The sequence below is a fragment of the Benincasa hispida genome, chromosome 9, assembly GCF_009727055.1.
Source record: "Benincasa hispida cultivar B227 chromosome 9, ASM972705v1, whole genome shotgun sequence".
NCBI lineage: Eukaryota > Viridiplantae > Streptophyta > Magnoliopsida > Cucurbitales > Cucurbitaceae > Benincasa > Benincasa hispida.
In genome coordinates, this window is record NC_052357.1 from 38,444,923 (window position 1) to 38,461,134 (window position 16,212).

Sequence of the window (16,212 nt, forward strand, 5' to 3'; positions counted from 1 at the left end):
CAACATAACCAAACATTTATTAGATCAACTGACATGGTTAATTAATTAGCATTGAGTCCAATGTTTATCATAGACAAAAATAACTCATCTTTAGACATCAGTGTGTCCTTTAAGTTTTGTCTGGAAGACTCTTCTTAACCACATTTAATTTTAGTTCATGTTTAAGAGTGATTTTAAAATTGTCAAAATTACTTATAATTTTAGTCACTCAAAATTAATTTAATGTTAAATTTTATATTTTTAAATGTATTTATCATATCATCAAAATTAGTTTTGAAGGATTAAAAACATATTTCATAATAATTTTGAAAAGGAATATTATTAGATGATAAAACTATTGGAAATATTTAAAATAGCAGCAAAATATCACAGTTTCTGTTGATCATGATATAAATAGACACGGTAGTAGTTTATCGTGGTCAATCACAGAAAGAAAATGAAATTTTGCTATATTTGTAAATATTTTGATTCATTTTCCTATATTTGAAAATAACCCTTTTGAAAATGACAAAAGTGATTTTAACCATTTTAGAATCACTCCCAAATATGCCTTTAGGGTTTGTTTAGAATAACTTTTTAATTGGTTAAGAACAACACTTGCAAAGTCAAATTCCAGGACCTTAAAATTTTGTGCATATAGTTATTGGGAAAAATCTCTCACTACTATTTGTAGAAATAAGAATAAAAAAAAGAAAAAAAGAAAAAAAGAAAATGAAAATGAAAAAATTAAATTAAAATAACGAAACTAACAAATACAAAAATTTAGGTAGAAAACTCCAAAATAGAGAAAACCCACAATTCACCAAAAAAGAAAAATGTCAATTACAAGTGCACTCTCTAAAAGCTTTTATACACTCATATTCTTTTTTCTCACTCTCAAACAAGAGAAGACAAAAGGAAATTTAACTAAAGTTAGCATACTGAAGCTTAAAAGGTATCTAACATGAACAATTTGAAACTAAAGATATAGGCTCATTTTATATTACTTGGAACTCATCGCTTCTTTGAACATTTTCGATGTGGGACAACTGTATTTCTAACATTTTATCAAAATCCAACAATACATGGCCTTAAAAATGTCAATCATTTACAATGTTCAACATGATTGTGGGTAAGAAGCCATAGGATCAGGTATATGAAAGAACCAAATTGAAAAGCAAAACGTGAACTGTAAAGAACAAAATAAGTTGTTTACTAACAATGTGTTAGCTACCTTCACGGGTAGAGGGAGAGAGCAATTTTATTATTAGAGGAGAATATCATATAATACAATTACAGAGACACCAATGAGATTAACGAGTTTATATATGACATCCCTCTAAACTCTACATTCAAAATCTTAAATAACATATAATGCATATACAATTTAGGTTTCGGGACATTATCCCTAAACCATCAACATGGTGTATTGCCAGATAACAGATTCAAGATATTCCAACATGATCAATTTTACAATTATATAAGGACCAATCCAACGCTTCGCTTTAGATTATCAAACAAATAGTATATTGAAATTTCTTAACTGTTAATTTGTGTTTTTCTTTTTGTTTTAGTTTATTTTCACTCTCTCCAATTGTACTCTCTTAACTTAATTGGTCTAGTGTTTAGCAAATGGCACTAACTCTACAATTTGCTATCCTTTTATATATATAGATATTGAGAATACATAGCATAGCATGTGTGGTGTTAATACTATTTAAAAATATAGATGCTATATAATTATTTGATAATATTATTGTGGCAAGAAAACTTATCTCTAAATTAACTAATCAATCATACATTGTTATATATAATAATTACTACCTAGTACATTGAATTGTAGCACATATAATTGACTATTGTGTTTCATCATTGTGTTCCAAGTATATGTATATAATTAAATAAGGATTATATTTTCCTACACCAGTTGGTAATAATAACTAAATTGTTTAATCAACTCCTACTGACATTTTGATATGGGATATTTTAGTATTTAATGAAAAAAAAATATTTAGGTATATTTCACACAACACCTATTTTTGTACATTCCACCATATTATCTAATCATAATTTGACACGTGACAAATTATTCTTAGAATAATTCTTGATTGCATTCATTTTCATGCACCGTCTAAATAGAAAAAGTATATGTTCTTTTGAAAAAGAAAAGTTGCCACATGAAAACTTGTGATTGAGAAGTTGGGTGAACTTTACAAGGATGGATATAGTCTCGAATGCACTCAAAGTATTTTTTTATTCTTACTTTTTCAAAATATGTTATCTTATTTAAAAAAAATTTAACGATAAATCTATGGAACCAATATTTAAGAGACGTTGAATATCACACGTTAAAAAGATTTTTGGTCTTTTACCTTTCTTTAATATGTTATTAAAGCACATGAAATTCAAACGAATATTTAATTAAAACAAAATTTTGAAATAGTCAACGAAGCACTATCTATGGAAAGAGTTCGTAATCTTTAAAACACCCTCTACAAATCCACTGTTGATTGGAGAGGTAATTTGGCTCCTTATTCACCTTTATAAAATAATCACAACTCTTCCTCCCCATCACATAGAGATTTGAAAAGACCAAAAAAGACAAAATGATAACAGTGGAAGATTTCTACAAGGTGATGTGTGCGATGGTTCCACTGTACTTCGCAATGCTAGTGGCTTACAGTTCTGTGAAGTGGTGGAAGATTTTCACGGCGGAGCAATGTGCCGGAATCAACCGTTTCGTGGCGGTGTTTGCAGTGCCGATACTATCATTCCACTTCATTTCTCAGAACAACCCTTTTGAGATGGACACTAAATTTATATTGGCTGATACTATCTCTAAGGTTTTTGTTTTGCTTTTGCTCTCTGTTTGGGCTGTTTTCTTCTCCGGCGGGCGGCTGGATTGGGTCATCACTCTCTTTTCTTTGGCTACTTTGCCTAACACTTTGGTGATGGGAATCCCTCTTCTCAATGCCATGTATGGTGATTTCACGCAGCCCCTCATGGTCCAACTCGTTGTTCTTCAGTGCATCGTTTGGTATATAAATTTTTTTTCTTTCCTTCCTCCTTAAATCCATTCATTTATTTTGTTTTTGTCGAGACAATGTGGCTGATGATCGTATATTGTTTGTTATTTAAGACAATTTCAAAATTTTTATTTTAAACATATATACCTCGTTTCAATTATTAAAAACAAGTTAGACTTAGTTTAATTAATTTTTTCGAATTATATCGAAAGCTTAGTTTAAAGTTTTAAAACGTTATGTATGTAGAAAGTTTGAACCTCAGATTTGATTTTTTTTTTAATGAAACTTGAAGAAGAATTTGGATTTATTGGTTGGAAAACAAAGTTTGTGGGCCTATTGTTTGTTTAGACTTTTTTCTCTTTTTTTCTTTTTTATTTTTGAAATTACACTAAACTGGATTTTTCATTAATTGCTTTATAAAGGCAGCAAAAGTATAAGTTTGGTATAATATATAAACACTCGTGTGATATGTGAGTAATTATTATACTATGTACAATTAGAGTGCATGATTCAATTATATTCATATCAGAATGTTACAAAAATTATAATGAAAGATTTTGATATAAAGTTTGATATCTTATTTTGTAGGTATACATTATTGCTCTTCCTCTTTGAATATAGAGCTGCGACCTTATTGATACAAAACCAATTCCCTGGCTCTACTGCCGCGGCCATAGCTAAAATCGAAGTCGATGCTGACATCATTTCTCTTGACGGTCGAGATAAACTCTTAACGGAAACGGACATCGACACACGAGGTCAAATTCGAGTACGAATTTGCCGTTCGACCTCATCGGCACCTAGCTCTGGCCTGTCGTCCATCGGCATTACTCCAAGAGCCTCAAATCTCTCCAATGTTGAAATCTTCTCCATCAATACCCCGACTCAACCCCACGGGCCACATCGATCAACCGACGTGTCGTTTGACTTGGGATCAGGGTATGGGTCATCGGATGCGTACTCGCTGCAACCGACACCACGCGCATCAAACTTCAATGAGATGGACATGGCAGGGAACACGCCGATGTGGGGGAGGTCCCCGGTGGGAGGGAGAATATTCCGGCAGGGGAGTCCGGTGGTGAAGATGGCGTGGGAGTCGCCAGAGAATGGAGTAGAGGGACAAGGATACAAAGCTGAATTGCCAGGTACGTAGATTGTTGTCGTTTTTAGGAGGTGAAGGGACAAGACAGTGTCGTTTTGAAAAGGACTAATTAGAGTAAAATAAAAACAAACAACGTTGGGGAAAGTGGACAGATACTTTTCAGGTGGCATTTGTACGTTTTGTCTCCTAAAAGACTGGGAGGTGGGCCACCCCTTGTTAACAGAATTAACTAACCATATTTAGTTTTAAAATTAAAATAAATAAATAATAATAAACTCAATTTAAAGAAAACATTTCAAATCAACACGAATATAATTCAACTAACATAAACTTGTACTATCAACTTTTGAATCTGAGATTCGATCTCCTAACTCGCATATCGCAAAAAAAAAGATAAATTGTAAGAACCACCCTTAAAATATGATAGTAATTACAATTATGCCTTCAATATTTAATTATAAAATTTGAGCTCTCAAACTTATAGAAGTGTTAGAATTAGACCCTTAACTTAATAATAATTGTAAAAATTAAACTCCTTAAGTGATAACAATTGAACCTTCAAATTTATGTAATTTACTGGAAAAAAATCTCAAATATATTAATTTACACATTAAGAAGAAACAAAATCTCAAATACTCCTTCAACTTCAAAATGTTTTCATTTTAACTCTTAAAATTTTAGATTGTTATAAAAAAAAAAGAGTATTTTTCAGTAGAACATGATTTGATGTATTAAAATTAAAAGACAAAGAGACAGTTTTTTTTTTTTAAAAAAATAACAATAGAGACGTTATTTATAATATCATTCACGTAAAATGATGTGATAATTGATGTATAAGAATTAATTTTACTTATTATTTTATAAATGATGTCAATTATATCTTGAGTTGAAATGAATCATAACAATGCTCTTTAATCGTAAACAAAGTTACATGTACTTTCAAATTTTTACACATGTTTTTAATTGTCACGTTAATATTTGTGTACATCATGTCTAGAAATATTTATTTTTTTTTTAAAAAAAAATAAAAGTGCAAGAGTTGAAATGAAACATTTTAAGATCTAGAATCACTGTTAAAATCCATACGAAGTTTACAGGTATTTTATTTAATTTAAACCAAATAATATTAACAATAGTAAAAAAGTTTCATTTTCGTGAAAGAGTATTCCTATTAATCAAAAATAAAAATAAAAATAAAAAAAACACAAAAGAGTGTTAAATAAAGCCTTAACTTTTAGAATTTTGAAAATTTTACAATATATTTATAACCAAACATCTGACATTATAAAATACACATGTCAACCATGCTATGCAAAAGAAATTTGGTTTAAATCTTAACTTTCATCCCAAAACCCTCAAATATTTCATTCTACTCCCTACATTTTCAACATTTTCATTTTATTATTTGAGCCTTTAAATTTATTCTATTTATGTACTTGAATTTAATAATATAAAATTTCAAATATTCATAGATCTATTTCAATTACTAAAATTGTCTGACTATTGATTTCATATTCAATAATTAGATAGGTCAAAGACCTATAATAGACACAAGATGAAAAATCTAATGAATTACTAGATATAAAATTAAAAATTTATCGGTTATTTTTAAAAAACTGTAAGACACAAAATTAAAATTTCAAAATGTCCCTAAGAATTAGAACCTTGTTTGATACTAATCTAGCTATCTTTTAATTGATCAAATTAATTAATATTTAATGAAAATATCTTCAATTACAATCAATTTTGAATATGGAGATAAAAGGAAAAAGAAAATTAATAGAGTCAAAACATAGGTAAATTAATATTTAAAAGATTTAGTGAGGTTTTATTTAAGAATATTTAGGGTGCCATCATTTAGAAGATAGCACGTGCATAATCATGGAGGATGCCTTTAATTGATTCTCCAATTCAGAGTTAGGGGTCAAGAATCCAATTATGATGCAAACAAAATAATTAATCATTATTATTATTATGCCTATAAATTTCTTTCCTTTGATTATGATGTCTAACCACGTTTCATTTTTTTATACTATAAGTTTAATGACATAGTGTTTAATTTAGTCTAAATTTTAGATATCTTATTTGAGTCTATTGTTAAACAATTTTTCTTTTTTAAATGTTAACGTGACATGTTCCTAAATTCTATTAAATGCATGCTCACTAACCATCTTTATAAAATATATAAATGATTACTTCTCTAGTAGCTAATGGATTGTGAGATGAAATTATATGTTCTCTAATATGATATTACAGCATATAAAGTTCAAACGGATACTTGCAAAGGAAAAAAAAAAGAAAGAAAGAGAGAAGACACAATTTATGAATGGTAAATCTAAAGAGACACTATCATGTAAGGACTTGTTGAGGTTCCTACATTGAAAAGAGGAGGATACCTCATCATCTTTCCGAGCAAATTAGTCGTGAGTGGAATCTTATGTTTCACGAATAATTAATTGACATACTAACACTACAAGAAATCACCCTTTTTTCGACGCTTCAAATCACCGGAAAATGCTAAAAAACGCGTCAGGAGATCAACTCCCGACGACATAGTTGTCATCGAGAGTTTGGTCAGGATATGTCCGTCAGGAGTACAACTCTCGATGCAGCAACACATATCGTCAGGAATTTGAAGAAAATACCGATGCCTGTTATACGGCGTCGGGAGTTCGGCACTCCCGACACATGTATAGACATCGTCGGGTGTACTTCGAGTTCCCGACGGCTAGTAAACCATCAGGAGTTCAATTTTAGAAATTCAAATCTGAACTTGAACTCAGCCCTCAACGTTTTTCGTCGGGAGATAGTAATTTATTTTTAGTTTTGAATAACCTATATAACATTATTAAGGAACTCAAAAAAATTCACATGAGAAATAAAAACAACAAATAAAGTCCATAGTTCTTTCTTAAAATAGACAAAAGTTGGCAAAATACATAAAAGAAACAAACAAAAGAAATATGTCTTCACAAATACGTCTCCAACACGACATCTCCAACACATGATCTCGAACACAGCATCTCTAACAATATTTTTCACCTTATCTCTAAACATCATCCTACAAGAAAATAAAAATCATATTTTTTAGTTCCTACAATATTCTTAAAAACAAATAAAATCCTACAATCCTACAAAACAAAGAAATGAGTAACAATCTTACAAAACAAAGAAAATCAACACACTTCCAACATTATATGTTCTCAACCTGAAACCTATACAACCATACAAAGACCACAAGTTACAATCCAAATGAATAACTTATCTTAACCCATCCCAAACAACATTCAAAATTCATAAAGTTCTACACAACCCATTTCACACAATATTCAAAATTCATGAACTTCTACAAATAAACAAAAAAAACTCCAAGTTGAACTCCAAAATAAGTATAAGTAATCTCAATCCACCCCACCACATCCCACACAATATTCAAAATTCATAAACTTCCACAAACAAACAAAAAACTCCAAGTTGAACTCCAAAACAAGTATAACCAATCTCAATCAACCCCCCTCTCCCAACATTCAAAATTCATAAACTTCAACAAACAAACAAAAATTTCTAAGTTGAACTTTAGAAAAAATATAACCAATCTCAACCCACCCCCCACAACATTAAAATTTCATAAACATCCACAACTCGCACAAAATAATTTCAAGTTGAACTCCAAAACAAGTATAACCAATCTCAACCCACCCCACATCAAAATCTAGTTGTTTGAAAACCATAACTGCATGATATTTTTAAACTAAAAATTTCTAGTACTATTTTCATTCGTTTACTTCGTGAACTTCATATAATTCTTAAATTCTACTATTTTGACAAGTAACAAATGGAGGTATTTCCCACTCTACCGTACAACGAGAAATTTTTTAGTATTAAACTCATTAACTATGATGTTTCAATTGGATAGAAATTTGAATTGCTTAATGTAAATTTTAATTTCAAATAAGATAATATCTTATTATTGAAATATGTTTGAATTCACTTGACAAGTATGACATAATAATATATATTGTAAAGAAAAACGAATCATCTAATCTCTAACTTTGTTGTTTTACTTCATATTCACATTGAATTGAAAAACTTTTCAACATTAATCTATTGTATTCAACAAAGCATATTTGTATGGCAGAATATAAATCCAATAGAATTAATGAACTGGATCCTCCTAAAATTAGAGTTAGATTAAGGTAGTGGGTGGGTTGATCCTCCTAAAGTAAATCAAGCATTTTAGGTCTAATAAATAAAAAAAAAAAGGAGAAAGGCTTACCGGACGATGGAAGAACAGACGATAGTCAATAGACTACGGGCAAACGGACGACTTAACGACGGGCGAATGGTCGACTTACCTATGGAAGATGGCGAACAGATGAACGATGGAAGGTGCGGATGAACTACAACGCTACTCTCTCTCTCTCTCGTTTGGTCGGCTCACCCTAAGGTTGAAGAAGGCAAATCTGATCTACCTTATTCGATTTGGGGTTTTATAACCCATCTCCCGATGGTTATCGTGAGCCGTCGAGAGATCCACTGGGAGTTCCCACCAAACTTCCAACGATTTATTTAATTCTTCAGGAGTTTGTTCAATGTGGCTTCCATGTCCCCAACTCCTGATGCATATTGTCGACCTATCGGGAGTTTGGACCTATCTCCGAACGACTTATATATGGCGTTGAGAGTTATCGCTAACTCTCGATGCTGCCCTTACGTAGTCGAACGAGATCCTCTCTCCCGATGATATATCTCCTGACGGTTGTTTTAGGCATCAGGAGAGCCTCTTTTTCTTGTAGTGTAAATTAATTTTTTCTATTCATGATATTAAACACCAACACCCCTCTTTAAAACCTATTTAGAAAACTTCAAATACATAAAATTAAAAAAGATTAATCTTTATTAATAAGCTAAATATATCAAATGATAAAATTTTCTCAATCATAAGTCATTTGGCCAAAAAAAAAAAAAAATGAAGAGTTTATAAAATAGAGATGTTGGATGCCCTTTTCAATAAATTGATTTATACGTTTAAATGTGCTAGTAAACTAATAAGTTAGAGATAAGCAAACATTTTATCAACAAAAACACGTCGTTTAGCTTCTATGACACTTTTTCTCATGGTTGTAGTGTCATGAAAACTAATATTTGATGAAATGATTTGGGATACATGTGTATTTGTATTTTGGGTATTCAGAAAAAGAAATTAGCTTTAGGGACAGCTCCATAACGGCGATGGGTGAGGAAGTAGAAGCAAAAAGAAGCCAAGAAATGCCCAAAGCATTTGTGATGATAAAGCTTATTCTAACAGTGGTTACTCGAAAGTTGTCTCGTAATCCAAATACTTATTCAAGTGCTCTTGCCCTTCTTTGGTCCCTTGTCTCATTCAAGTAAGTTTATATTCTATTCTAACTCAGATTTCAACTTTAGTTTACTGAATAGGACGTTTTAAATCTTTTTTAATGGGCTGTTTTCAACTTTTTTTTCATGTCACAGTACCAAAAAAATATCAAATAAGTTCTCTAAATTTTTACTTTTATATCGAAAAAGTCTTTCATATACTCAATACCTTTTAAGATTAACAAATCTATCATATATCAAATGAAATTGTATAAATATGATATTAAACTTTTAGTTTTATGTCTAATAGATTCGTTTATTTTAAAATAATATTGAATATGTCACATTGAACATTTTTTAGTTTTGAGGAATGCCTATTAAACAAAAGTTTAAAAGTTTAGGCACCTGTTTGATAATAATTTGGTTTTTTGAAAATTAGGCTATTATAAAACAAAACTTCTACACATTGATTTCTTTGTTTTGTTATCGATTTTTGTTTAGAATATTTAATTTTCAAATATCAAGTAATGTTTTGAAAACTAAAAGGAGAGAAAAAAATAGTTTTTAAAAACTTGGTTTTGTGTTTTTAAAATTTAGCCTAATTAAGAATATAAAGTTTAATTTTTGTTAGAAGAGATGAAATCCATGGTAAAGAAGTTATAAAAAAGAACAAATAAAATTTTCAAAATTTAAAGCAGTTAAAGTGTGGTTTAGACATAAATTTCTCAATTTCACATTAACTGGATCAATTATTAGTTTTTAAAAGTGTAGAATATGCCATAAATTTATTGATGTCGAGGGACATATTTGACCAAAAAGTTCAAAGACTAAAGTAACACTTCAACAATTACTTTATCAAATAATAGTTTGTTTGAAATGATTTCGAAGTTTTCGTTTTAAGCCTTTAGAAAGTGATTTAAAACAAACCCTAATTCGTGATTTATACATTTCACATGCGACTTTAGATGGAAGGTGGAAATGCCAAGTTTGGTGAAAGAGTCGATAAAAATAATCTCAGATGCTGGTTTGGGAATGGCAATGTTCAGCTTAGGTAACACAACTAACACACTTGTTTTGTTGTTTAATTTTGTGACATGTTACATGACAAGAAATTAAGGAACAAAATGGTGTGTAGGTTTGTTCATGGGATTGCAGCCAAAAATGATAGGATGTGGGGGAAAGAGGGCAGCTTTAGGGATGGGAATAAGATTTTTGTTTGGACCCATAGCAATGTCAGCTGCTTCACTTGCTGTTGGCTTAAGAGGTGTTCGTTTACACACTGCCATTGTTCAGGTACTTTCGAGTTTGTTCAATTTTGTTCCTAAGTAATTCAACAAAAATTAATGAAAATGTTAATACAAATTTAAAAAGTTTCAACAAAATCAACCATAAACGAATAGTAAAGATTAAATTTATAATTTATTAGAAGCATGATAATTAAAATTGAAATTTGTATTTTAATCATTACTCTTAATATAAAATGGGTAAAATATATAGTACTTTTTGTCCTTGTACTTTTTCATAGATGAAAATAATTTAATTTGGTAACTATTTAGTTCTTATACTTTTGTATTCGTCATATTAATGTCATCCAAAATAAGAGTTGATTTTTATTATGTATAGAACAAATTTTGATTAAGTCTTATTAATTTTGATTAAGTCTTATTAATTTTGATTTTTATCAGGGATAGTGCCTAGCCTAATTTGTTACGGCTACAAATTGAAAAGTATTGAAGTTCAACGATCAAATTGTTAAAAAGAAAATTTATGTATAAAAATACAATCATTACAAACTAATGGTTGGTTCTAATTTGGAACATAAATTTGAATGACATTCTTAGCAAAGTATATCACTTTTTTTAGGAAAAAGTATATATCATTTGTTTAATTATGTAATTGGATACAAAAGTTCTCAAGCAGTATAAAAATCGGTCAAAATATCATTTTGATCCCTATACTTTGAAATTTGTTTAATTTTAATCATCAAACTTTCAAATGTCTAATTTTAGTCCATGTAATTTCAAAAAATCTTAAATTAATCCCTACTACTAGTTTGTTGTGTATTTATTCATTATATTATATAATTTTATTTAATTCTTTTACTTATATATATATATATTGTTCAGGCAGCTCTTCCACAAGGAATTGTGCCGTTCGTTTTTGCCCGTGAATATGGGTTGCATCCTGATATTCTCAGTACTGGGTTAGTATATCAAACCTTTTTATTCTTTTAATTTGTATTTATGAATTTTATTATTGTAATTATTTTAAATAAAAAAATTATTGAAAATATTTTTAGATATAACAAAATTTCAGTATCTATTAGTGATATATAGTGATAAACATTCTATCATTGTCTATCATTGATATACACTGACATTTTACTATATTTGTAAATAAGTTTACTCATGTTCTTTTATTTGAAAATAATCCATTTTATTATCTGGAGTAGTTTGGAGGTCCAATGATCGAAACATTTTAAAACAAATATTTAACTTTTTTTTTTTTTATTAAAAAAAGGTGTTTTACTATTATTTTTTTAAAAGTTTATTATTATTATTATTATTATTTTGGTAATGGTCTAAGGTCTCACAAGTTATTTTCAATACTGTGAGAGAGGTTTTTAATATCTTTTTAATACACTTCTAAATATATTAGGGTGTTTGGTGATCTCATATTTGATAATTAATTGTGTCTTTGGAACTTTTAGAAATATTTATTTACTTTTAGGAGAAAAATAGTCAATTATAAAGTTTCTTTAAAAAGTAGTGTTTTGTGTGGAAGGAAGAGGTGGTAATTCTTTTGGCATAGTATATATATTTTTGTATTCCACTTTTAGAAAATATATATATATATATATGTGTGTGTGTATATATATATATATATATATTCATGTTTACCTACTTTTAATTTTTTAAACGAAATAAATTTATCATTTTCTTACTTTATTAAATATAGTAAATTTGTAAAAGGAAATGAATGTAAAATAATAATCTAAAAACTGTTTTAACAGTATTTTTCATATAAAACATTAACTTCTTTTACAAGAGATAGTTATTGAGTGTATTTTAATATTTTTTTAATTAGAAAAAGATCCCCACCACCAAAAAAATATGATTTTTTCTTTTTTTTTTTTGGTTAACAGAAACGAAAGAACAAATAGAAAGTTAGAATACCACCTTCATATATTTTGTTATTTCTTATATTTATATATTTGTAAATATCGTACTATTTTTAAAATATATATTAATTTACTACCTTAATGCTAAATATTATACATTAACTAGCCAAAGTGATACATCTCACTCAATTTTTTTTAAATATAATATATGCATACATGCTATGATAGTTTTTTAGTTAAATTTGTTTTAAAATTTATTCAAAAGAAATTTATATATTTTAAGGAACAATGGAATAAAATCAAATAAATAAATAGTAGAAGAATCATAATATTAAATAAGAAGAAAAAAATGAATAAAGAAAAAAAAAGAATTCGTTGTACAAAAAATATAATATTTCAAAATACCAAAATTATGTACACAAATTTTTGGGTTGTTTTCAAATAAAAAATTATTCAACTTATTTACAAATAGAGTAAAATGTCACTATCTATCCGTGATAGACCGCAATAGACATCTAACACAATCTATCACCTAATATTAGATGTCTATCACGATCTTCACTGATAAACAATGATATTTTGCTACACTTGAAAATATTTTCGACAGTTTTATCATATAAAATAATTAACCTAAACTCTTATGTTAAAATAACATAAACTAAATCATTAAGACCCAGTTTAGTAATAATTAGTTTTTGGTTTTTTTTTTTAATTAAAAAGTAAACCTATAAATGCGTAGACTCTTTACTTCACGTCTTTTGAAATTCTCAAATTTACATAACATAAAATTCAAAGCCGAAATTTCTATTAGACACAAAGTTTAGAGGTAAGAATTGTAAAGAAATGTGAACTAGATGAAGAACTTATAATACACAAAATCAAAAACTTAATGTTCCTAACTTGACACATTTCAAACATTTAATGACCTATTAAGCATAACTCTGAAAAGTTTCAAGATTAAATTTATGATTTAACCCAATTCTTAAATGTTTTGAATTTTATTTGGCATGTTATTATTATTAAATACATATATTCTTATAATTTCAGGGTAATATTCGGAATGCTAGTTTCTCTACCAATAACTCTCATTTATTACATTCTATTGGGCCTTTGAAAGATCCATCACAAGAACCAACAGAAAGAAGAAAAAACATCCAAGGCATTGAAAACATGAGAAAAATCGAATCATAAGTAGACAACTTCTTGCAGTTTGAGGGAAAAAAGAAAAAGAACATTTCATGTCGCCTTCATGTTCATTGCCGACAATTGATGTTGTGTTATTGTGTAATATGTCGGCCCCATTTTAACATCGATATAATATTATTCTACCTCCACCTTTTGTCATTATAAAAATGTCTACACTCAAAAGTCAAATGGGATTTTAAGATTGAAAGAACGAGACAAATTTATTCAAATGTGAGTGTCTCTGATAATATGAATTTGAAAATTTGTATCACTATTGTAATATGTGATTGTTTTTTATAGTAAAACTATCAACTATATTATGACGGTAATGATGTAGTTTGAAAATTTGAAAGGTAAAATCTTCGAAGGAGGAATATATGGCATGTTCAAATATTTTCGTGGGAGAATAAAAATCATATGTTGTTTATTTAGTTAATTAATGGCGTATGATTATGGTTGGTCAAAGCATTTTTTTTTTTAAGTAATTAATTTCTTGCTGATTGTTTGCTTAAAGTTTCAGCAACCATCATTTAAGACTTTCGTGTTGGAAAAAATCATGAGGGAAATAGATGATTTTTCTAAAAACATCATAATGACAAATTTCTAGATTGATCAAGTAAAAAGCACAAGTTAATGCTGGCAAAGAGTTGGAAGTTTAATTTATTGTGAATTTTACATCCTAATGACAAATTTATAGATTTATTATAAATTTTAGATCAGTGTTGGTGAAGAATGAGAAGTTTAATTTATTATAAATTTTAGATTGAGGAAGTTATACAATAATTCGATTTGGAATCATAGATATATAGATCAAAATTATTATGTTAGAAAATGTAGCGAACATCATTTATTTTATTCATTAAAAATAGGGTGAAGATTATGAATACATATAATTAAGGACAATTATCTCTTTTAGGTGTGAGATTTTTAGACGAAAAAAAAATAAAATCATAAATACTTAAGTTCAAAGTAAAAAATATCATATCTAAGCAAATGTAATGTTATGTTGGACATTACAAATTTTTTTTTTCACTTGCAAGCACAAAGAAACTGGAGTAAAGATACATTATCAAAATAGAGAAGACATTTTAATTCGAAATGTTATTTTAGCTCAAAAAATTAAGTGAAAAACTAATAGAGAAAATTATTAATGTGTCTTGATCAATAAGTTGTGCTAAAATTAGTTGGAATTGTAAGCATAATTACTTTATATCTTTATTGAATAGATAAATCTTAGGATCTTAAATGTCAAATTGTCAAGAATATATATGTATCAGATTCCACTGAAAGATAGATTATGACTCTGAAGTGACTATTGTCTTCCTCAACCAAAACTCTGAATACCCTTAGTGGGATCTCTCTCTAGATAGGATTCAAGAAATACTAATTGCTTAATATTTTGGTATCTCGGAAACCATAGCTCTAAAGTCTCTTTTATATACTAGTTTAATTAGACTTCCCATTAAATCCTAATTAACTAGGAATGGGTTTCTACCCATTAAGACCATACTCAATTAGTAATCTAAGGCCTTAATTAATTAGATCACATGATAGGGCCCAAAAAAATAACACAATGTAATAAAATATCAATCCACATACATAACTCATACTTTAATTATACAGATTATTATTTAAATACTTCTAACAATCTTCCACTTGGGTTAGGTCTATGCACCTAATGTAATTAAATCATATAAACCTTAAGTGCGCATAAATAGGTTATTTCAATATAGAATTCTCCTTTAGTTCAATTTGGTCCATCTCTTGTATTAGCATGAAACAAGGTCACTTTTGTCACTATCCTTGTAATGAAACGTTCCTTGATCACCAATTCCAATATATTCCATGACATAGATGTAGTATGGATGGATAGCATAGAAACTACATGCAAAATGATCTAGATCATGCCTTTTTTCCAACTAATCCAAATTCCTTAATGAGTTCATTCTTAAAAACTCTATACTAAACCACATGCATGATAAATAAGTTCAGATGATAAAACATAAATCATCAACTTTATTCTATATAGAAAATAAATTAAGGTCAAAGAACATCTTTAATAATAAACTTCCACTAAACCATGGAATCAGAAAGGTGACTAACACACATGAAGCAACATGCTCATGAAAAACTTTAGATGGTAAACTTTTGGTCAATGGATCTGCTACCATAGAGTTTGTTCCTATGTGTTCTGTTGAAATTTGACAATTCTAAACTCTTTCTTTAACAACCAGAAACTCACATTTACATGCTTTGACTTCGTATTGCTTCTGTTATTGTTGTAATACATCACTGCCGACTTATTATCACTAAATAGTTTTAGTGATCTTTCTATCCAACCACTATTTGCAGCCCAGTGAAAAAATTTTGCAACCATATTCCATGATTGGACGTCTCATAACATGCTATAGACTCCGCAGCCATGGTAAAAGAAGCCATCAATATTTGTTTAACACTTTTCT

The 16,212-nt window shown here is 28.6% G+C and overlaps 1 protein-coding gene across 1 annotated transcript; it reads left to right on the forward strand.

Annotated features, from left to right (window-relative positions):
• Nucleotides 1-2,503: 2,503 nt before the first annotated feature.
• LOC120085388 (auxin efflux carrier component 6) lies at nt 2,504-14,079 on the forward strand. The gene is made up of 7 exons (XM_039041341.1): nt 2,504-3,016; nt 3,594-4,150; nt 9,302-9,494; nt 10,410-10,495; nt 10,580-10,737; nt 11,571-11,647; nt 13,613-14,079. The coding sequence occupies exons 1-7, from the start codon at nt 2,586-2,588 to the stop codon at nt 13,677-13,679; spliced, it is 1,569 nt and encodes a 522-aa protein (XP_038897269.1). The 5' UTR covers nt 2,504-2,585; the 3' UTR covers nt 13,680-14,079.
• The last annotated feature ends 2,133 nt before the right edge of the window (nt 14,080-16,212 follow it).

Excerpts from the sequence above, each read along its gene's own strand:
- LOC120085388 (XM_039041341.1), top strand. The coding sequence starts at position 2,586 with ATGATAACAGTGGAAGATTTCTACAAGGTGATGTGTGCGATGGTTCCA. Across the intron at positions 3,017-3,593 it reads GTTCTTCAGTGCATCGTTTG|GTATACATTATTGCTCTTCC; the intron begins GTATATAAATTT and ends CTTATTTTGTAG. Across the intron at positions 9,495-10,409 it reads TGGTCCCTTGTCTCATTCAA|ATGGAAGGTGGAAATGCCAA; the intron begins GTAAGTTTATAT and ends ATGCGACTTTAG.